At 42.8% G+C, this 16,463-nt stretch overlaps 1 protein-coding gene across 1 annotated transcript in view; it reads left to right on the forward strand.

Moving 5' to 3' along the window:
- Window positions 1-15,240, forward strand: part of alk (ALK receptor tyrosine kinase) — a 163,420-nt gene extending 148,180 nt beyond the window's left edge. Inside the window, exons 16-29 of the mRNA XM_068751629.1 lie at window positions 1,933-2,100; window positions 2,488-2,586; window positions 3,178-3,333; window positions 4,356-4,469; window positions 5,525-5,711; window positions 6,455-6,545; window positions 6,767-6,831; window positions 7,092-7,221; window positions 7,365-7,462; window positions 8,877-8,969; window positions 12,539-12,640; window positions 12,917-13,051; window positions 13,320-13,410; window positions 14,176-15,240. Coding sequence (XP_068607730.1) covers window positions 1,933-2,100; window positions 2,488-2,586; window positions 3,178-3,333; window positions 4,356-4,469; window positions 5,525-5,711; window positions 6,455-6,545; window positions 6,767-6,831; window positions 7,092-7,221; window positions 7,365-7,462; window positions 8,877-8,969; window positions 12,539-12,640; window positions 12,917-13,051; window positions 13,320-13,410; window positions 14,176-15,240 — 2,594 coding nt within the window. The remainder of the gene's footprint in view (window positions 1-1,932; window positions 2,101-2,487; window positions 2,587-3,177; window positions 3,334-4,355; window positions 4,470-5,524; window positions 5,712-6,454; window positions 6,546-6,766; window positions 6,832-7,091; window positions 7,222-7,364; window positions 7,463-8,876; window positions 8,970-12,538; window positions 12,641-12,916; window positions 13,052-13,319; window positions 13,411-14,175) is intronic.
- The last annotated feature ends 1,223 nt before the right edge of the window (window positions 15,241-16,463 follow it).

The raw sequence follows: 16,463 nt of genomic DNA on the forward strand, positions 1-16,463 counted from the left end.
AGATTAGATGAAGGACAGTGACTGAAGAGAGGCAGGCTAGACCTAAGTACATGACTTATAACTTATCACAGAACTGCAGTGGGTTTTGATTTTCTTCCCCTAATTTACGGTGAGAAATGCTGTCTACCCCGTTCCCCTCTGCAGGCATCAAATGTTTAGCCGGAAGTGTTTATTTGTATTCCTACCTGTACCTGTGAACACCTAATTTATCCTGGAGATGTTTGCTTCTATCTTAATGCATACGTTTCATAGATATTCCACCTCTGTTCGAGTGTTCTGATTTTGGCAAAAACAAAATATTATTTGACCCTTCTTCAATAATTCATATGGAGCACTTTTTTGCCTTTAATTATAGGCAGAGCTGTGTGTGCTCTTCTGCCTTCGCAACGCTTCATTACTGCTCACCTTAAGTTCCATTATTCATATGCTCAGAGTTGTAAGGCACCCAGAAAACAACAGATATTGATTTTCAAATCTTCACAAAGCCAGAGTTTTACTTTTGAGGAAAGTGTGTGGATAAAGAGTGAAATAGTCAGCATGTCTGGGAGGGATTTTCACTGGCGTGGCGAGATGGGGGTTTGGGTTTGTTTGGGTTTCACCAGGTCTCACAGGCGGAAATGAAAAGAGCAAAATGAAATTGACTAAAGTTCTGTAATATGGAAGGGTTTATTTTATTGGCTGTAACTTTGAGCTCATGTTAGCATGTTAATTTCATGTTTGCCAAGAAGTGCATTGTAGATAAACAGACTGCAGCTATGTTGGGTTGTCGCTTCCAAAAACATCCACCCAAAATTCTCCTGTAGTAAATAACACTGCCTTCAAGAGCAGAATGATGAACTGCATCTAAAAGGTTTTCGTGTGGAGGCTGGAAAATGCATAATTATCTTGCCCTACTTTATAATGCGTAAAAATGTTTGATGGGCAATTTGCTTTCTTCATTTCTGACTTGATTCTATAAAAGTAATTCCAACTTTGTTTTCAATTTACATGAATATTTAAACTGTAACATACAGCGTGTGGCCATTAAGTCAAAAACGAAGGTATTAATTATACAACTCAGTCAATATTAAATTATGCTTATTAACATTCACTGCAGCAGTTCTTAAGAGAAAATAACAGTACATTGTTTTATTGCATATTTTTTAGGTGTAATTAAGCTTGCTGTACAAAATAAGAGCATATTCAGAATGAAATGAAAGTTGTGTTTTATGTGTTCTTTGAAAACCTTTAGATAAAGAAAAAAAAACATTTTCGTATCGTCACAGGATAGCATAATAATGATACAAAAATCCATTGTTGTTTAGTGTGCATCATGCAATATGTTCTACATTTAATTCCAATGCAGAAACAACGAGAGGTTATTGAACACTTCTGAATTAAGCCATTGATTGCTTCTGGTGGCAATAGTCTGTTTTGTGTTGTCTACAGTTAATTTAATGTTGTCAAGGAATCACAACAGCAATCCCAATATCACCATAGGCCTAATTAAATTAGATTGCTCCTTCAGAATTGTGTTTTGTGTATCAAAAGGTTGTAATTTTATGTCGCTACCATGAAAAAACACCGCAAGATTTAAAACACTGAGGTCTGATTGTATAGATAAAATCTCTGAGCAGTGTTTATCCTGAAACTTCAGGATGTAGTGGAGCAGGAGATAAACTGAGTGAGATTAAGACTTTATCAGGGAGTCAGAACCATCAATTTGCAATCGCAGGTGCAGAAAGTGAAGGATAGAACCAATAGCCAATACGATTTTTCCACAGAAAGCATTTTGGCTAGCATTCAAAGCTATTGAGACAGATTAACCAAAGTGGGTTAAAAACATGAGAGTTATGAAGAGAAAAAGAAAAATATTTATTTAACGTGCATCATGGTATGTGTGTGTGTGTGTGTCAATAGGCATGCTGCTTTAACTCCTGTGTTTGCTGACAGGTGGAGGTGGAGGCTGGAATGGCGGTGCTCCCATCAGTCAGGGTGGCAGGCCGCTGGTGCTGGGAGGCCATGGAGGGCAGGCATGTCACAAGTTCTGGCTGACCCGCGGCGGCTTTGGGGGTGGTGGGGGCGGCTGCATGTCCGGTGGCGGCGGCGGAGGCTACAGAGGTTAGTCCAAAAGACTGTGTTTCTGCGAGAGTTGAATAAATATAGATTCTGACCCATCAGGTACAGCTCAGATGCACATCAGGTGTGTGTCCTACTGGAAGTGTCAGATTTAATAGATGGGCCGGGGGGGTCCTGCATGTCCTGTCCTTTAACCACGTCATCAGTTGTACGTTGGTCCTGATGAGACCTTGTGTTTCTCAAACAGCATCACAATGTGTCGGCCTGTATGTCTTTCTAGTTGGTGTAGAATAGTCCTGATAGGTTGAAAGGAAGCAAATTTACAAAATAAAAAGAAAGCTCACAGGTTGGTAGGGATGATGACACAATCCTTGTTTCTCTCAGGGTGATGTGAGATCATTTGTTTCACTCTTTTAATCCTGCTTCTAGGTGGTAACACCTCAATCGATGACAACCCAAAACATGACGGCGATGATGGCACGTCCTTCCTCGGCCCGGAGGGCCTGCCCTTCCTCTATCCTCTGAAAGGTAGGATGACAGGATACGAGGTGGCATTCAAAAACAGAGGGTGACACTTGGTTGTAGTGTTGTGGTACATTTGGGTACTCAGATTAAAAGAGTAATGTAGGTTTGTACTGAAGAGGAGTCCTGTCGTCCTGATGACTGCAATCCTCCTGTAGATTTTCGTCCAGTTACATCAAACTGTTTAACTAACACACGGAGTTAGAATCCATTGAGTGTGCAGTAAAGTCAGAGTTAGCTGGAATCTTTCACACATATAAAGCTCAGAATGTTTGTGATCCACTGTGAACCAGGGCCTCAAATGCAAAACTCTGTTATCTGATATCCTTGTATATCTGATAATAAGACTGCATTGCCATTTTGTTTTTGCTGTCAGATGACCGAGAATCCTATAAGTGGTAGGGCGTGATGTATGAGAGGGCTGCTGATATGTTTCATGTGACTGGTGAATGCTGTTAGGACGGAACCCAGAAAGGCATCTAATGGCTTCCTCTAATCAGGATCACATCTCCTAAATTACACCGGACTTCCGGTAATTTTACTTTCTGAATATGTCTAATCGCACCCTGCCATGTGTGCGTGTTTGTGTGCCTGAAGCTATGGAGGGGGATGGCGAGGTGATCATTAGTCCAGTGCAGAACTGCAGCCACTGCAAGAGTGGTGAATGCCACGAGATCATGGACCGCATCATGTGCTTCTGTGAGGATGACCTCATCCTGGCATCAGATGGCGTGTCCTGCATCAACTCTACAGGTCTGACATACACACACACACACACACACATGCATACATAGACAGAGAGAGCGATAGACTCCCAATGCTTTCCAAACAGCGGAGTAAATCCCAAACTAAGCTGATGTGAAGCTGATTGTGACTCAGTGAACAGATAACAAATTGATCTCCAAAAGTAATTGAGCCTCGGAGGCTCTGCTCTTTATTAAATCTTTATCTGAGGAAAGGTTTTTTTAAATAGCATCTTAATCATTTGTAGATACTAATAATCTTTAGGATAAGATAACCTGATAATGAAATGATTCTACCTGCAGCTGATATCAAGTCCTGTTAGATGATTTTTTTTAATTTATCTCTACGTTGAACTACGATAAATATTCTTTATCTCCTCGTTGTCAAAGGTTTTTCGGAGAAAAGGCTTCACCTGACGTTTTGACATTGTACGGTGGCTTTTGTGTGATCACATTAGATAAAGGGTTTTTTGGATCTAATGCCCTCTGGACATTAGAGCATGTCAACCTTGGTGAAAAAATCAGTTGTGTCATTTGTTCTTCTTCTGGAGGGAAGTGATGTGGACAAACCCTTGGGACGTGGAGCTGCCTTTTCAATTAGGATCTGTGCTCCCAGTAGAATAATGAGTACTATATGAATTGAGACCTTAAATTAATTCATATGGCAGATTGTAACTAGATAATTTGACATGGAACAGCAGTACTATAGCCATCTCAGAAATATCGTAATGACTTGTTCTCAGTGATGACAAGCAGTAAATAATCCATTGATGGGAAGTCGCACAAGGTCACCGTTTTAATATGGTCTCTCCCGGCGTGCATAATTTGTTTCTCAGCTTGGAAAAATGAAATAAGATCTCCCCCTCATCAATGAAAAGGAATTGATATGCATCGCCACTATACTAAACTCTGTTGTGTCATCGCTTTCACATCATTACTTAAACTGGGGATTAAGTGTGGTGAAATGAATGTTAATCCTGCTCTGGGGAAGATAACAACTGTGGAAGGGTGTTGTTTCCCCTCGTCTTGCAGAGGGGACCCTGATGCCTCCCCCGTCGTCTCTCTCCCACCTGGCGCTGGGTCTGTCTGTGGGCACCTCGGCCCTCATCGCCGCCCTGCTGCTGGCCGTGTCAGGAGTCATGATAAGTATGTATCAAACATGTCTGTGGAGCGTTTATATTACAGACACACCAATTTATCAATACGAGATACCGCATCTGGTGTGAGCAACCATAAGCATGATTCTAGAGGCTAATAGACGTAAAATTATTCTGATACAACGGAGTCAATATGATAAACATAAAATCATGTTTATCATATTTAAACTCTATGTTGTTGTTTTTTACCTTTATGAAACCAAGTAAGTGAGATGAGAACCTGTTCTCATTTACAATTACGACCTGAAATTCAATGTAGTTTCATGATGGATGGCTCATCTCTGGATGTTAGCTGATATTTGCTGGATAAGTCCTCGCAAGGTCATATTTCCACCACTGACTTTCCTCCACAGCAGTAAATATATTTAAAACTTCATACGCTCTTAAAAATATTTTTTTTTAAACAATACTGTACTCTGAGTGTCTGGCCTCTGCTTCCAGGCTCTTACAGTCAGACATATGCACTCATAAAGCCATCATCTTCTCCGCATACACCCACACAGACCAGCAATGCATCCACTCTCACAACGACACTCATCAGACGAGGCGAGTACAGAGGAGGTGTGGAACTTCTGCTGTGATGGATGAAACGTGCTAATAATGGATGGCTGCTCAGCCCGTGGCTGACACGACTCGTACATTAGACAATACTTAGTAAATAAATAACTCCCCAACATGCGACTAATATGCAGCCCCTGTCCAGGATCCCGGCACTACATTGTGTGTTTTTGGACAAAGAAAAAAAAACATCTTTATACAGTGGGCTGCTTTTGTGTTTGTTGGCTCCGCAAATGGAGGCTGAGCAACGTGCAAACTGTTGCTGCGTTATGTCTATACGGTGCATTTGTAGTATTTATATGTCCAGGGTTGAATTCTGAAACAGCATCTGAACAATTTCCGACTGCAAAGCTGACATCAAATGACAACGAATCAATATTTAATAGCCGCAAAGGAATTCTGCTTCATAAGATTCAGCAGGTCCTTAGAGAAATAAAAGCGTTAAAGGTTTTTACGATGTGGATGAAATCCCCCCCCTCTCACCAGTGTACCGGCGGAAACACACAGAGCTGCAGTCCATCCAGCTGGAGCTGCAGAGCCCCGACTGTAAACTCAGTAAACTGAGGGCCTCCACCATCATGACCGACTACAACCCCAACTACTGCTTCGCCGGCAAGACGGCAACAGTCAGTGACCTGAAGGAGGTGCCACGGAGGAATATCTCCCTCACCAGGTGAAAATGGTGTTAAGGATCACATTACATCTGCAAGCAAACCCATCTAAATCTGTGGCAAGATCTTAAAAACTGCAACATATAGTTCAGTTAACTGCTAATTGCAATGAAAATACATTAGATTCACTACTTAAATAGACCTGGTGTGTTAAATAAACTGTTAAATATTAAAGTCTCACAGCGTATGGGTCTAATCCAATAATCCCAGCGGTTGAGATATGATTTTTTTTTTGCTGCCGTCTTTTCAATTTTTAATGCATCTTTCATGTGTTTATAGCTCCCTCGTTTATTATTCTGGTGCTCTGAGATGAATCCTTTTTCTCATGGACGCATGAATATTTACCCATATCTTTATGCAAGTTATAAATCAAGTGAAATAGCCACAAAGGGGAAAATCCCGACTATAATTTGGTGCTAAATGTTATCACTTCGCACTGACATCACACAGAAAGTGTTTTTCTTCTGTGGGCTGAAAAGTCGGGCAAATTGCTGTTTTGGAATACTGATTGGCGTCTCTGCCAGAATTTTTGCACGGATTGCTTTTCTTGATTTTGTTCCACAGATCTCATTTCCTCACCTTTTTTTTTACTCTGTGTGTATACAGATTTGATCAGGACATGTTGCTCTGCTTCGAATCATTTTAAATTTCAGTTTGAACAGTGCTCCTGTATGAACTTGTTTATTAAGCTTTCAGTTTATGTCTGACCTGTATTTTCAGATGTTAAATTTATTTGTCTCTGAAGGGGTCTGGGTCACGGTGCTTTTGGTGAAGTTTATGAAGGGATGGCAGTGGGGATACCGGGTGAACCGAGTCCACTGCAAGTGGCAGTCAAGGTAAGTTTTTACCCATTCTTTGACAACAATAAGAAGACTTGGAAGGAGCTTGACAACAAGCAGTTTTGATCAGTTTTGTTTTCCTTTCAGCGTTGCAGTTAAAGCCTTTACAGCTCAAGCCCTATATTACCTCCTGTCATTTATGAACTGTTCAGCATCACTGAGACGCATACTAAAACATACTGGATATAAAGCATGCATTATTTGTTATTTTACTACAGACCCTGCCTGAGGTTTGCTCTGAGCAGGATGAGCTGGACTTCCTCATGGAGGCTCTAATCATCAGGTAAGAGCCACAAACATCTCAAACTGAAATGGGACATTCAGGGCAGGGGCCTGCAGTGGGTTTTTTGAAACCACATGTTGCATCTATGTTCTGGGTCGACAATTATAATAGAAATAAAAGTATCTCCTGTTATATCATTGACACAATGCAACATAAAGAGACAAGATATTGCATGTGTGGTGCATTTAAACATACCATGACACACAAACTATTCCTTAAACCGTACTAATCATTTTCCTTGTGTTCTTGTGATCCTACAGTAAGTTCAGCCACCAGAACATTGTGCGTTGTGTCGGGGTCAGCCTGCAGGCAATGCCCAGGTTCATCCTGCTGGAGCTGATGACCGGAGGAGATGTGAAGAGTTTCCTGAGGGAGACTAGACCTCGGCTGGTGAGACACCGCTGCTTCACGCTCTAGTGCACATATACAGTATAGCCTTCTGTTCCTCTCAGAGTTCCAACATTGAAGACATTATGATCCAAGTTAGATCCATCATGTATTGATATACTCCTTACATTTGTCTACGGGATCAGGAGCAGCCATCCAGCCTGACCATGGTGGACCTTCTCAATGTGGCCAGAGACATTGCTAAGGGCTGCCAGTATCTGGAGGAGAACCAGTTCATACACAGGTACTCGTTCATGCAGACACGGAGAGAAGCAAATACTAACAGTATGCAGCACATATGGCTGCACATGGCACATGAGCTGCAGACATTCTAGGGAACAATGCAAAGAGTTATGAACTTGCTGCATCTGTCCAATCTTGAAATATGGAGTCTGCATGCTATTTGGGTCAAGTATCACACAGTGAGAGATGATGAGTTCAACATTGGAGGCAAATGGGCTGTGTGCGCACAGTTTGGCAGGGAACCATCACCCACAGCTCATCAGTGTATCTCAGGGAGTGAGACTTGAGTGCAGACCATGATGATGGCCTCTGCTGTATTTGTTTTGTTTCTTTGTTTGTTTTTTGTCATACATCATGAAGCCTTCACAAGAAACTGTTTTGTGTGTAGAACTTTTTATGGCAAAATATTAAAGTTAGAGGGGGGGGGGGGGCATAGTTATGCTCAGGAAATGTCACATAATGGATGGAACTTATTCCTTATCGCTTTGAACTAATGCAAATCACATGGATGCCCCATACGCAATTACTTTTCTTAGTTAACACTAAATTTATATAAAATCAGACTTTAATTTGTACTATATTATTATACATTGCATAGCTCCAAACACTTCTGCATGCCACAATAAAGTGTGACAGCTGTGCATAATTAATCTCCAATCTTAAAGCCCACAGTTTAAATCAGTCCAAACAATTACTTTGTCCTCATTGTGTCATTTCACATCCAAGTTGATAAGAATCAGTCTCACTACTAGTTTTAGCATTCCCAGCCCTGCCCTGTCTCACACTCTACTTTGAGTGCAGTGTCACATGATGCTATTTTGATGTGATATTCTGTTTTACTGATGCACACTTGTCTTTACTCTGGTGAGGAGCAGCGTGTTCACGATGTCATGCCTCTGAAGCAGATTACAATGTGGATAACTACATTTCCTTCTCCCCAGATGGGCATTCTATGCGAACGTCTGTGTTCTCACAAAGAACAGTGAAACCTGGCGCAGTGCAAATATGAGTTTTTTATTAACTCTCCCTTCTAAACACCTCTGCCTGCATATTTCAAACTGGTCCGTGTGGGCAAAGCAATAAAGATGTTGGAGTAATAAAGATGTTGGAGTAAACTTTAGCAGCTTGCTTCCAGGAAATTGGTTGTTCTTACAAGAAGGGAGCATCTGTAGGTTTTTCATACATGGAGCTGTTTCATAGATGCAACTACATTTAATGAGAACCTGTGAAGAAATGAGCTGTGCTATGCTCCTGTCAGTGTTCACTGTTACAGTTTAGCCAATGGTTTAAAAATCAAATACATGTAATTCAGACTGGACCAGCGTCAGCTTCCAATTAATTGAATCATCTCCTTCAATCCATGTGGAAAGTGAAGCAAATATTTGACCTGACAGTTCCGGTTTTCCCTCTTTCAGGGACATTGCAGCTCGGAACTGCCTGTTGACCTGCAAAGGATCAGGCCGGGTGGCCAAGATTGGAGATTTTGGGATGGCTCGAGACATTTACAGGTACACCAACACAGGTCACTGACGACATGAGAAAGAATGCAACTGCCTGCAGGTCAGACCCTGCTAAGAAAAAAAAAAGGGTTTGCTTTAAAACTGAAATGTTTTTCCATTTCATTTTAAAATATTCTCACTGTAAGGTTTTTGAAATGGTTCTGAGGGGGTCCATAAAAATGCTTAAAAACGTTATCTTAAATAAATGACCAAAATGGAACATTAGTTTACTATTGTGCCACTAGTTTTAGTGTAAAATCATTACTGTTTCAGGTCTGAAGGGGGCGGCGGTTGAGCATGTCGACATAACATTGGCAACCGGTCTGGATGCCAATGGTGTTATCTTTCATTGTTCTGCCATGAAATTCTTTTGAGTCTTGAGAAAATAAGAAATGAAAAGCAAACATGTAGGGACACATAAACGGCCTGGGGAGGAAAAAAAGCTTTTAAAAACACTCACATGAATTTTAATAAAAACAATGAAATGATTTAATATCAGGGTTTTCACTGCCCCCTCTGGCCTGTTTAATATCTGTAGCCCCTCTGAGAGTCCATCAGTGCTGGAGACAGTTTGGCTGAGGTCAGGAGTGTGTACTTGGTGGAGGACGACATCCTTAACGCCTCCACTTGCTGTTCTATGCTGTGGTATGAACATCCCTCGCTTCCCACACTCTCTCCAGCTCGACTGCAGTCTGAGGATTTTTGATCTGGATCTCGAGAAAGCCTATGACAGGGTGCCTTGAGAGGAACTCTGGTACTGCATGAGGAAGTCTGGAGTGGCAGAGAAGTATGTCAGAGTAGTTCAGAACATGTATGACAGTTGTACAACAGCAGAGAAGTTTGCAGTAGGAGTAACAGTGGAGTTTAGTGTAGAGGTGGGAGTGCACCAGGGATCAGCTCTGAGCACCTGTTTGCAGGTGACATTGTGATCTGCAGTGAGAGCAGGGAGGACATGAGAGTGGCTGGTGTTGGGGAGGACGATGCAAAGGATAGGGTGAAGTAGAGAAGGTTGATTTGCTGTGGCGACCCCTCACGGGTCAAGACAAAAGTAGGAGTAAAAGGCAAACATAATTTAGCTGCTTCCCTTCATGCACGCTATTATCTTAAAAACAACTGGCTAGCCTTCTATTTTCACTGCATGGAAATAATAGCGTACAATTCTATAGTTTTAAAAGGTTGTTCAGCTGTTAAAAAGTTTTTATTCTCCATCAAGTTTGTCGTACCTCTATGCTATCTTTTAATCTGCGTCGGGAGCCCCGTCTCATTATTCTCACCTCAAACTCTTTAATATCACCGCGACACCGTTTAAATGAATGCGCAAACCAGCAGGGAAATCTTCCAAGGTTTTCATCTGGTAAGACATTAAAGCAAGGGATATACTGTTTGTCACACTACCAGCGGCACTTTTGAATCACTCACGAGAGTCACACGAGAGCACAGGGTACACAGGGAGGGTGTTTTACAAGGCCCACGGCGGGCCACATTAGGAGCGCTTGATTTAAATGTTGATGTCAGTTTTCAGGTGCCTCGATCTAATTTGGACTTTATCGCTCAGCCTTAAGCTGCGGAGCCAAGACTGGGATTGTTTCCTGTGCCATCAGTGTGTTGTTTTTGTTTTTTGATGGTGTGGCCCTCCTGCTATGTAAGGGAGTTCTTTTGAGGACGGGTGTCACACTGAAGATGAGGATTTTTATTTTATATTCTGGGATGAGAGCCACAGGCGCACTTTCACATTTTTGCAGCAGTAAATCAAAAGTCAGGTAAACAATAGTACCCATTTTATTTTATAGAAGAGCGGTGAGTAGCATGCTTTATGTGCACACCTGGTAAAAGCAAATATCTTTGACTCTATGAAGAGGCACAAGAATCAGGCTGCACATTGTGTTTTCTCTTATTCCCTATTCAGCGCAGTCTGCCCGACTTCTCTGTCTTCCCCGTCTCATTCTGCACACTGAACATCTCGCACAATGAATAAGCGCCTCTATCTGTGCTATAGATTTCCAGGAACTGTAAATCTCCCTAATCTTCAGCTCAGCTTTCCATCTGTGTTACTGGTGTTCCCAATCCTAATAGATATGCCCATAAATCCCTTCACAAAATCCCCCGATGGAAGGATTATCAGTCTCATACTCTAAATTTCGAAAAATTCCTCCATATTTTCTGGAGAGTTCAGTATTTTCTAGAGTTTTTAGTGAGATTCACTTCCGGGTACTGACTGTGGCAGAGACAAGTTTCATTAAAGTCTACCCTCAAAGCACTGCCCTTGAGAACCCCCCCCCCAACTACTGCAGGTGTGTTTGCAGTGTAACATTTGTAACATTTCAATTACAAAATAAAAGCTTTCTTTCTTGGCATTCTATAGCTTATTAGCGATGTTATATTATCCTGCTAGTAATTACATGATGTTTCATATTCAATTTTTAAAAAAATATTTGTGTGTGCTGAAACGTCCATCACGTGTCTTTACCATGGCAGCGTGCGTGTGCTCGCTATGAACGTAGTTTTGCTTCCGGGTTTAGAGCGTTTCTGACAGAGCTGTTTCTGACAGAGCTGTTTGAGACAGAAATAACGGACGCTGTCAGGACGATGTAAGAAAAAATACAATACAAATATGTGAACCAAACAGCATCACTCATTCAACTAATTAGCACATGTAGGGCAGTATGCAAATGCAAAGCCTTTGCTAATATATTTATTACACCTGCAGCACACAGTATGTGTTTCACAGTCCTTCTTTGGCAGGCATAACTGACATCTCTTCCTCTTACTTGCCGCAGCTGGGGCAGCAGCTGTGGCAGCTGGATCCTCAGGCTGATCAGGAGTTCTGGCATTCTGAATAGCTTACACAACGGCTGCAGAGGCTTCTGTGCGTGGGGGGAACGTGCTTCCTTCTTTCAATGATTGGAATTACAAGTGCCTTTCCTAGCTGTTTCTGGAACACCCTCCTCTTGTTCTGCTCACGAGGCATCCAGGTCGGGTTGATCTCTCTCCAAATCACAAAGGCATTGTAGGAGGAAACATCGATGATGTTGTAGTAATTGACCAGGCAGTCATGCTTCTGCATATGTACGTTCCAATCACCTTAATGGCCAATGCGAATGATCTGTGTCCATTTTTCCATACGGACACCGGAAGGGCAGGGAGCTGAGCAGATCCTGCTTTGTGTTTTGTTCACTCCTCTGCGCCTCAAGCAGGGCGGGTGACCTCCATCAGCACCAACTATTGATAAGGAGATCACATCAGGCCATTTCTCAAGGCACAAGACGGCATTAAAAACATCTCAGATGGGCCTCAATTGTCTTCTTTCCAGAGAGATAAGGAGCTCGGACAAACTAGTTGGGAAGCAGAACATGTGCTCAAAACAAGACTTAATTACCAAATGATTGATTTTTCATCTGTGGCTTCTTTTCCTGTGGCATTGCCATAGTTACGGTACAGGAAAACTAAAAACGCTGGTTTTCATTTTACAAAAAACCTTTTTTTAGATATTATGAGGCAAATAGCACTGAGATTATTACCAGCCAGGACTGTCAAGCATTTAACACTTCGCATGTGTGTGTGTGTGTACGTGCACGCAGGGCCAGTTATTACAGGAAGGGTGGGCGTGCCATGCTGCCAGTTAAGTGGATGCCACCTGAAGCCTTCATGGAGGGTATCTTCACATCTAAAACAGACACGTGGTGAGAATCTGTCAGTTCGTCCTCTCTGCGATTTCAGACATCTGCAGCCTCAACCTTCCTGCTTTCCTCCTATTCTTTTCTTCTCCTCCTTCCTTCAGTGCCAAACGTGTGTTTTCTATTTCTCATCTTGTCCTGCATCTCTGTGTCCTCCACTCTCATCCTTTGAGGATTCAGCACTGATGATGCTCATAATTTATGACTCGGCTGTCCTCGGTCTCACCCTCTTTCTTGCGTTGCCTTTTACTAACCCGCAGCCTCATCTTCTGCCTTGCTCAGGTCGTTCGGGGTTCTGCTGTGGGAGATATTCTCATTGGGCTACATGCCATACCCGAGTCGCAGTAACCAGGAAGTGCTGGAGTTTGTAACCAATGGTGGAAGAATGGACCCGCCGAAAAACTGCCCCGGGCCAGTGTAAGTGCAGCTCCACGCACAGACACTGAATACATTCGTGTGCTGCTCGTGACAACAACGTGATCCTTGGGGCGCTGACTACATAGAATAAAAGAAATAACAAACCAGACATGAAACACAAAGAGCGTGTGAACCAGAAGGCAGTGGAAATGATAGGGAGTAGATTAGACTTTAATACTGAGGCAATCCCAGGGTCTGTGAAACTGTTGCAATAGATGAGTCTGGTTTCTCCACATCTGCTCACGTGTGTGTTTCTGTGTGTCTTCAGGTACCGTATAATGACTCAGAACTGGCAGCATCAGCCTGAAGACAGGCCAAACTTCTCAACTATCCTGGAGAGAATTGATTACTGCTTACAGGTAGCTAAAAGAGCAATGCATACTAACTTGTTGCCTCTGGTCCGATTCAAACGGTGCAATATTTCTCTAATTTGTGTTAATTTACTCTCAATTTAATGCTGAGCAGTTAATCTATAAAGATTATAAACCACATTGAAATATTTTTGCTCGCATTATAAAAGCTGATACAACTTTAGCTGGGACATACCAGCAGCACTTTACCATCTCTTAGCGATGGGATGTCGCAATATTTTCAATATTAGGATTGTGGAGATATATTAAACTCTATGAAATCTCCAATGTTGGAGGGCTGTTATAGTGAATCAGCTTGCAGAGAAGTTATGGCTGGCAAAGGTTTATTTTTCAGACATTTGTGAAGGAACGTGAAACTGAAAAACATGATCCATGTATGAAAAAATATATAAATACACTTAATATATACAAACTCCTTAACAAATGGTCTCTGATTATATAAGAGAGCACATTTTTATTTCTCTGATCTCATTTCTACTAGTATCAGATAAGACGGTTCCTCTGGCTGCAAACTGTCATTGCACATCTTCAGCAGGTGACGTTTGAAGGCCGTCTTTGATGAAGTATTAATACAACGGGCAGTCCTCAATAGATCTTGGTGTATTTTTATACTCAGTAAATAGCTGCAAATAATTTAGTTTGCTGGTGGCAGGTTTCCTGAGATTATGCCCGATTGAAAAATTTAACAACACAAATATCAATGATAATACTAGTACCACTGAAATATAACTCTATCTCTCCACCCAATGTTAGGACCCTGATGTGGTGACCGTGCCCCTGCCTGTAGAGTACGGACCTGTACCTGAAGAGGAGGAGCATGGAGCCACACAACCCGATGACCCCTCAGCGCCGACCGTGATGGTGAATGCCCAGCTGCCTGATGAGGAGGCTCCACCCCCTCCCCCGCCCCCATGCTATCCTACAGAAGAGAACAGGAGAGTTGAGCACACTGTTGTGATTAGCACAGTGCCAGAGGCCAAGGCACAAATGTCGGGCCAGCCCCAGCCATACCTCCACCAGCACCCGCAGCCTCAAAAGCAGACCTCCATCTCCATGACAAACAATAACACAGTCACCTCCACTGCCAAAGGTGCTCCCGTCACCACCCATCCCAGTCCTGAGGGTGGCCACATCAACCTGGCATTCGCCCAGGGCCACCTGACAGAGAAGGAGGCCCACAACGGGAAGAACACCAGCCTCTGGAACCCAACGTACGGCTCGTGGTTCCTTCAGCAGAGGAAGCAGCAGCAGAGGCAGGCAGGAGTCGGGGGAGCAGGAGGAAGCATTGCCCGAGTGCCAGGTGAGGGGCAGGAGCATGTGGGCCGGACTGTGGCCGAGGTGGCGGGGGCGCTGGGTCTCCAGCAGCAGCAGTTCCAGCAGCAGCTCCAGCAGCAGCACCAGCTCCAGATGCTGCACCATCAGCAGCAGCAGCAGAGCCTTTGCAGACCTCTGTTGCCCCCTCCACCACCTCCTGCTGGCCAATCGCCTCTGCTTTTAGATTCAGCCGCATTGCCCCCAGTTCCTCTCTACAGACTGAGACGGTTTCCCTGTGGTAACATCGGCTACGGCTACCAGGAGCAAGGTGTGCAGCTGGAGGTGGCCCAAGGTAACCCCAACCCTCCACCTCCTCCAACCCAGCAGGGCGCATCCATCCACACCTCCTCAGCAGCTCACCAGAGGGGGGCCTCCGTTCCCACCTCAGTATCTCTAGTCCAGTCGGCTATTCCGGAAGACAGCCATCCACTGCTTGTTACCATGGGGACAGTACAGGACCCCAGGCTGCCAAGGATGGAGGGCCACAAAGCCACTGTGCTTTAGCCAAAATGCCTGCAACATTTCTTTCAGGCCCTGGCTTTAGAGAGACTGGAAACACAGAATCAGGACAGACAGTTTTCAGCACTCCGCTGTCCCACCATTCCAGTTTCTTCCTCCACTCACAGAAATAGAGCTGGATAAGCCCATTGAGCAATTCCCACGTTGACCCTTGATGTGTGTTAAAATCTCCCATGGATGCTAAAGCACATCAAAGAAGTAAATACGTTTTGGGAAGCAAAAAGAGGAAAGGGTCATTTTAAGAGTTTAAAATTTATTTTTTCAGCACTGGAGGGAACGTGACTGAGAATTTTGACAAAGGAACATAAGGAAGGCACGTGTTCACGGACAGCCTCTGTGAACTTCTCTCGTCTTTGAGAAGAGACTCCACCAAAAATCTCTATATTTTGCCACACTTTCAGTCACAAACTACAATCGAACTGTAGGAACTGCTTATTTGTGTCGCTTCTATTACACGAGCGTTAAACTGTTCCGTTTTCAACATCCTTTTGGGAAAACTTGTAAGAGACTATTTTTCAAGAACATCGCCGAGTTAAACACTGGATGCATTTATTAAAAGAAACTAAAATACTGGGGAGATGTATTTGTTGATGTTTGCTTGCCTGCTTGTTTATTTATTATTATTTTTATTTATTATTTGTAAGTGGCTCTGTAAATTATTCATGAACATCCTTCATCAATTTCAAAATCTTTTTTACATCATTCATTTAAAAAAATTATATATTCACCACTAGATTTTGTTTTTTCGTATATTTGACAAAAATAAATACCTGACGTGTTTGTAAATCCGGTGATGCAGGGCTCCGAGGCATCGTTTCACGGTGGCCTTTAAATGGAGATGAATAGGAAACAGCAGCAAGTCTGACAAAAGAAAATAGAGCACTAAAAGGAGCCATCCTCAAGAACTGAGCTTTTCACTACTGCTGAAGGTTTGTACTAACTTGTTGTCTCTGGTCCTATTCAAATTACTGTTCTCCTTTTGTTCACAACTCCATTCCGCTAAAAGAGTGCTTTAAGAAAGTGGAGCTGAGGGTTTTCTTTACATATCATTGTTTCAGTAACCTTTTATTCATTCATTTCCTGTTGCGGATTATTGCTGATTCAAGCTTAATCTTCACATTTTATAGCACTTCACCTTCCTGAATTTGCATATTTTATCTTTTCTATTATTGGGTGACTGTTGGGTCTGAGGGTAAATGTCCAGAGGA

The sequence above is a fragment of the Brachionichthys hirsutus genome, chromosome 18 (genome assembly GCF_040956055.1).
Source record: "Brachionichthys hirsutus isolate HB-005 chromosome 18, CSIRO-AGI_Bhir_v1, whole genome shotgun sequence".
NCBI lineage: Eukaryota > Metazoa > Chordata > Actinopteri > Lophiiformes > Brachionichthyidae > Brachionichthys > Brachionichthys hirsutus.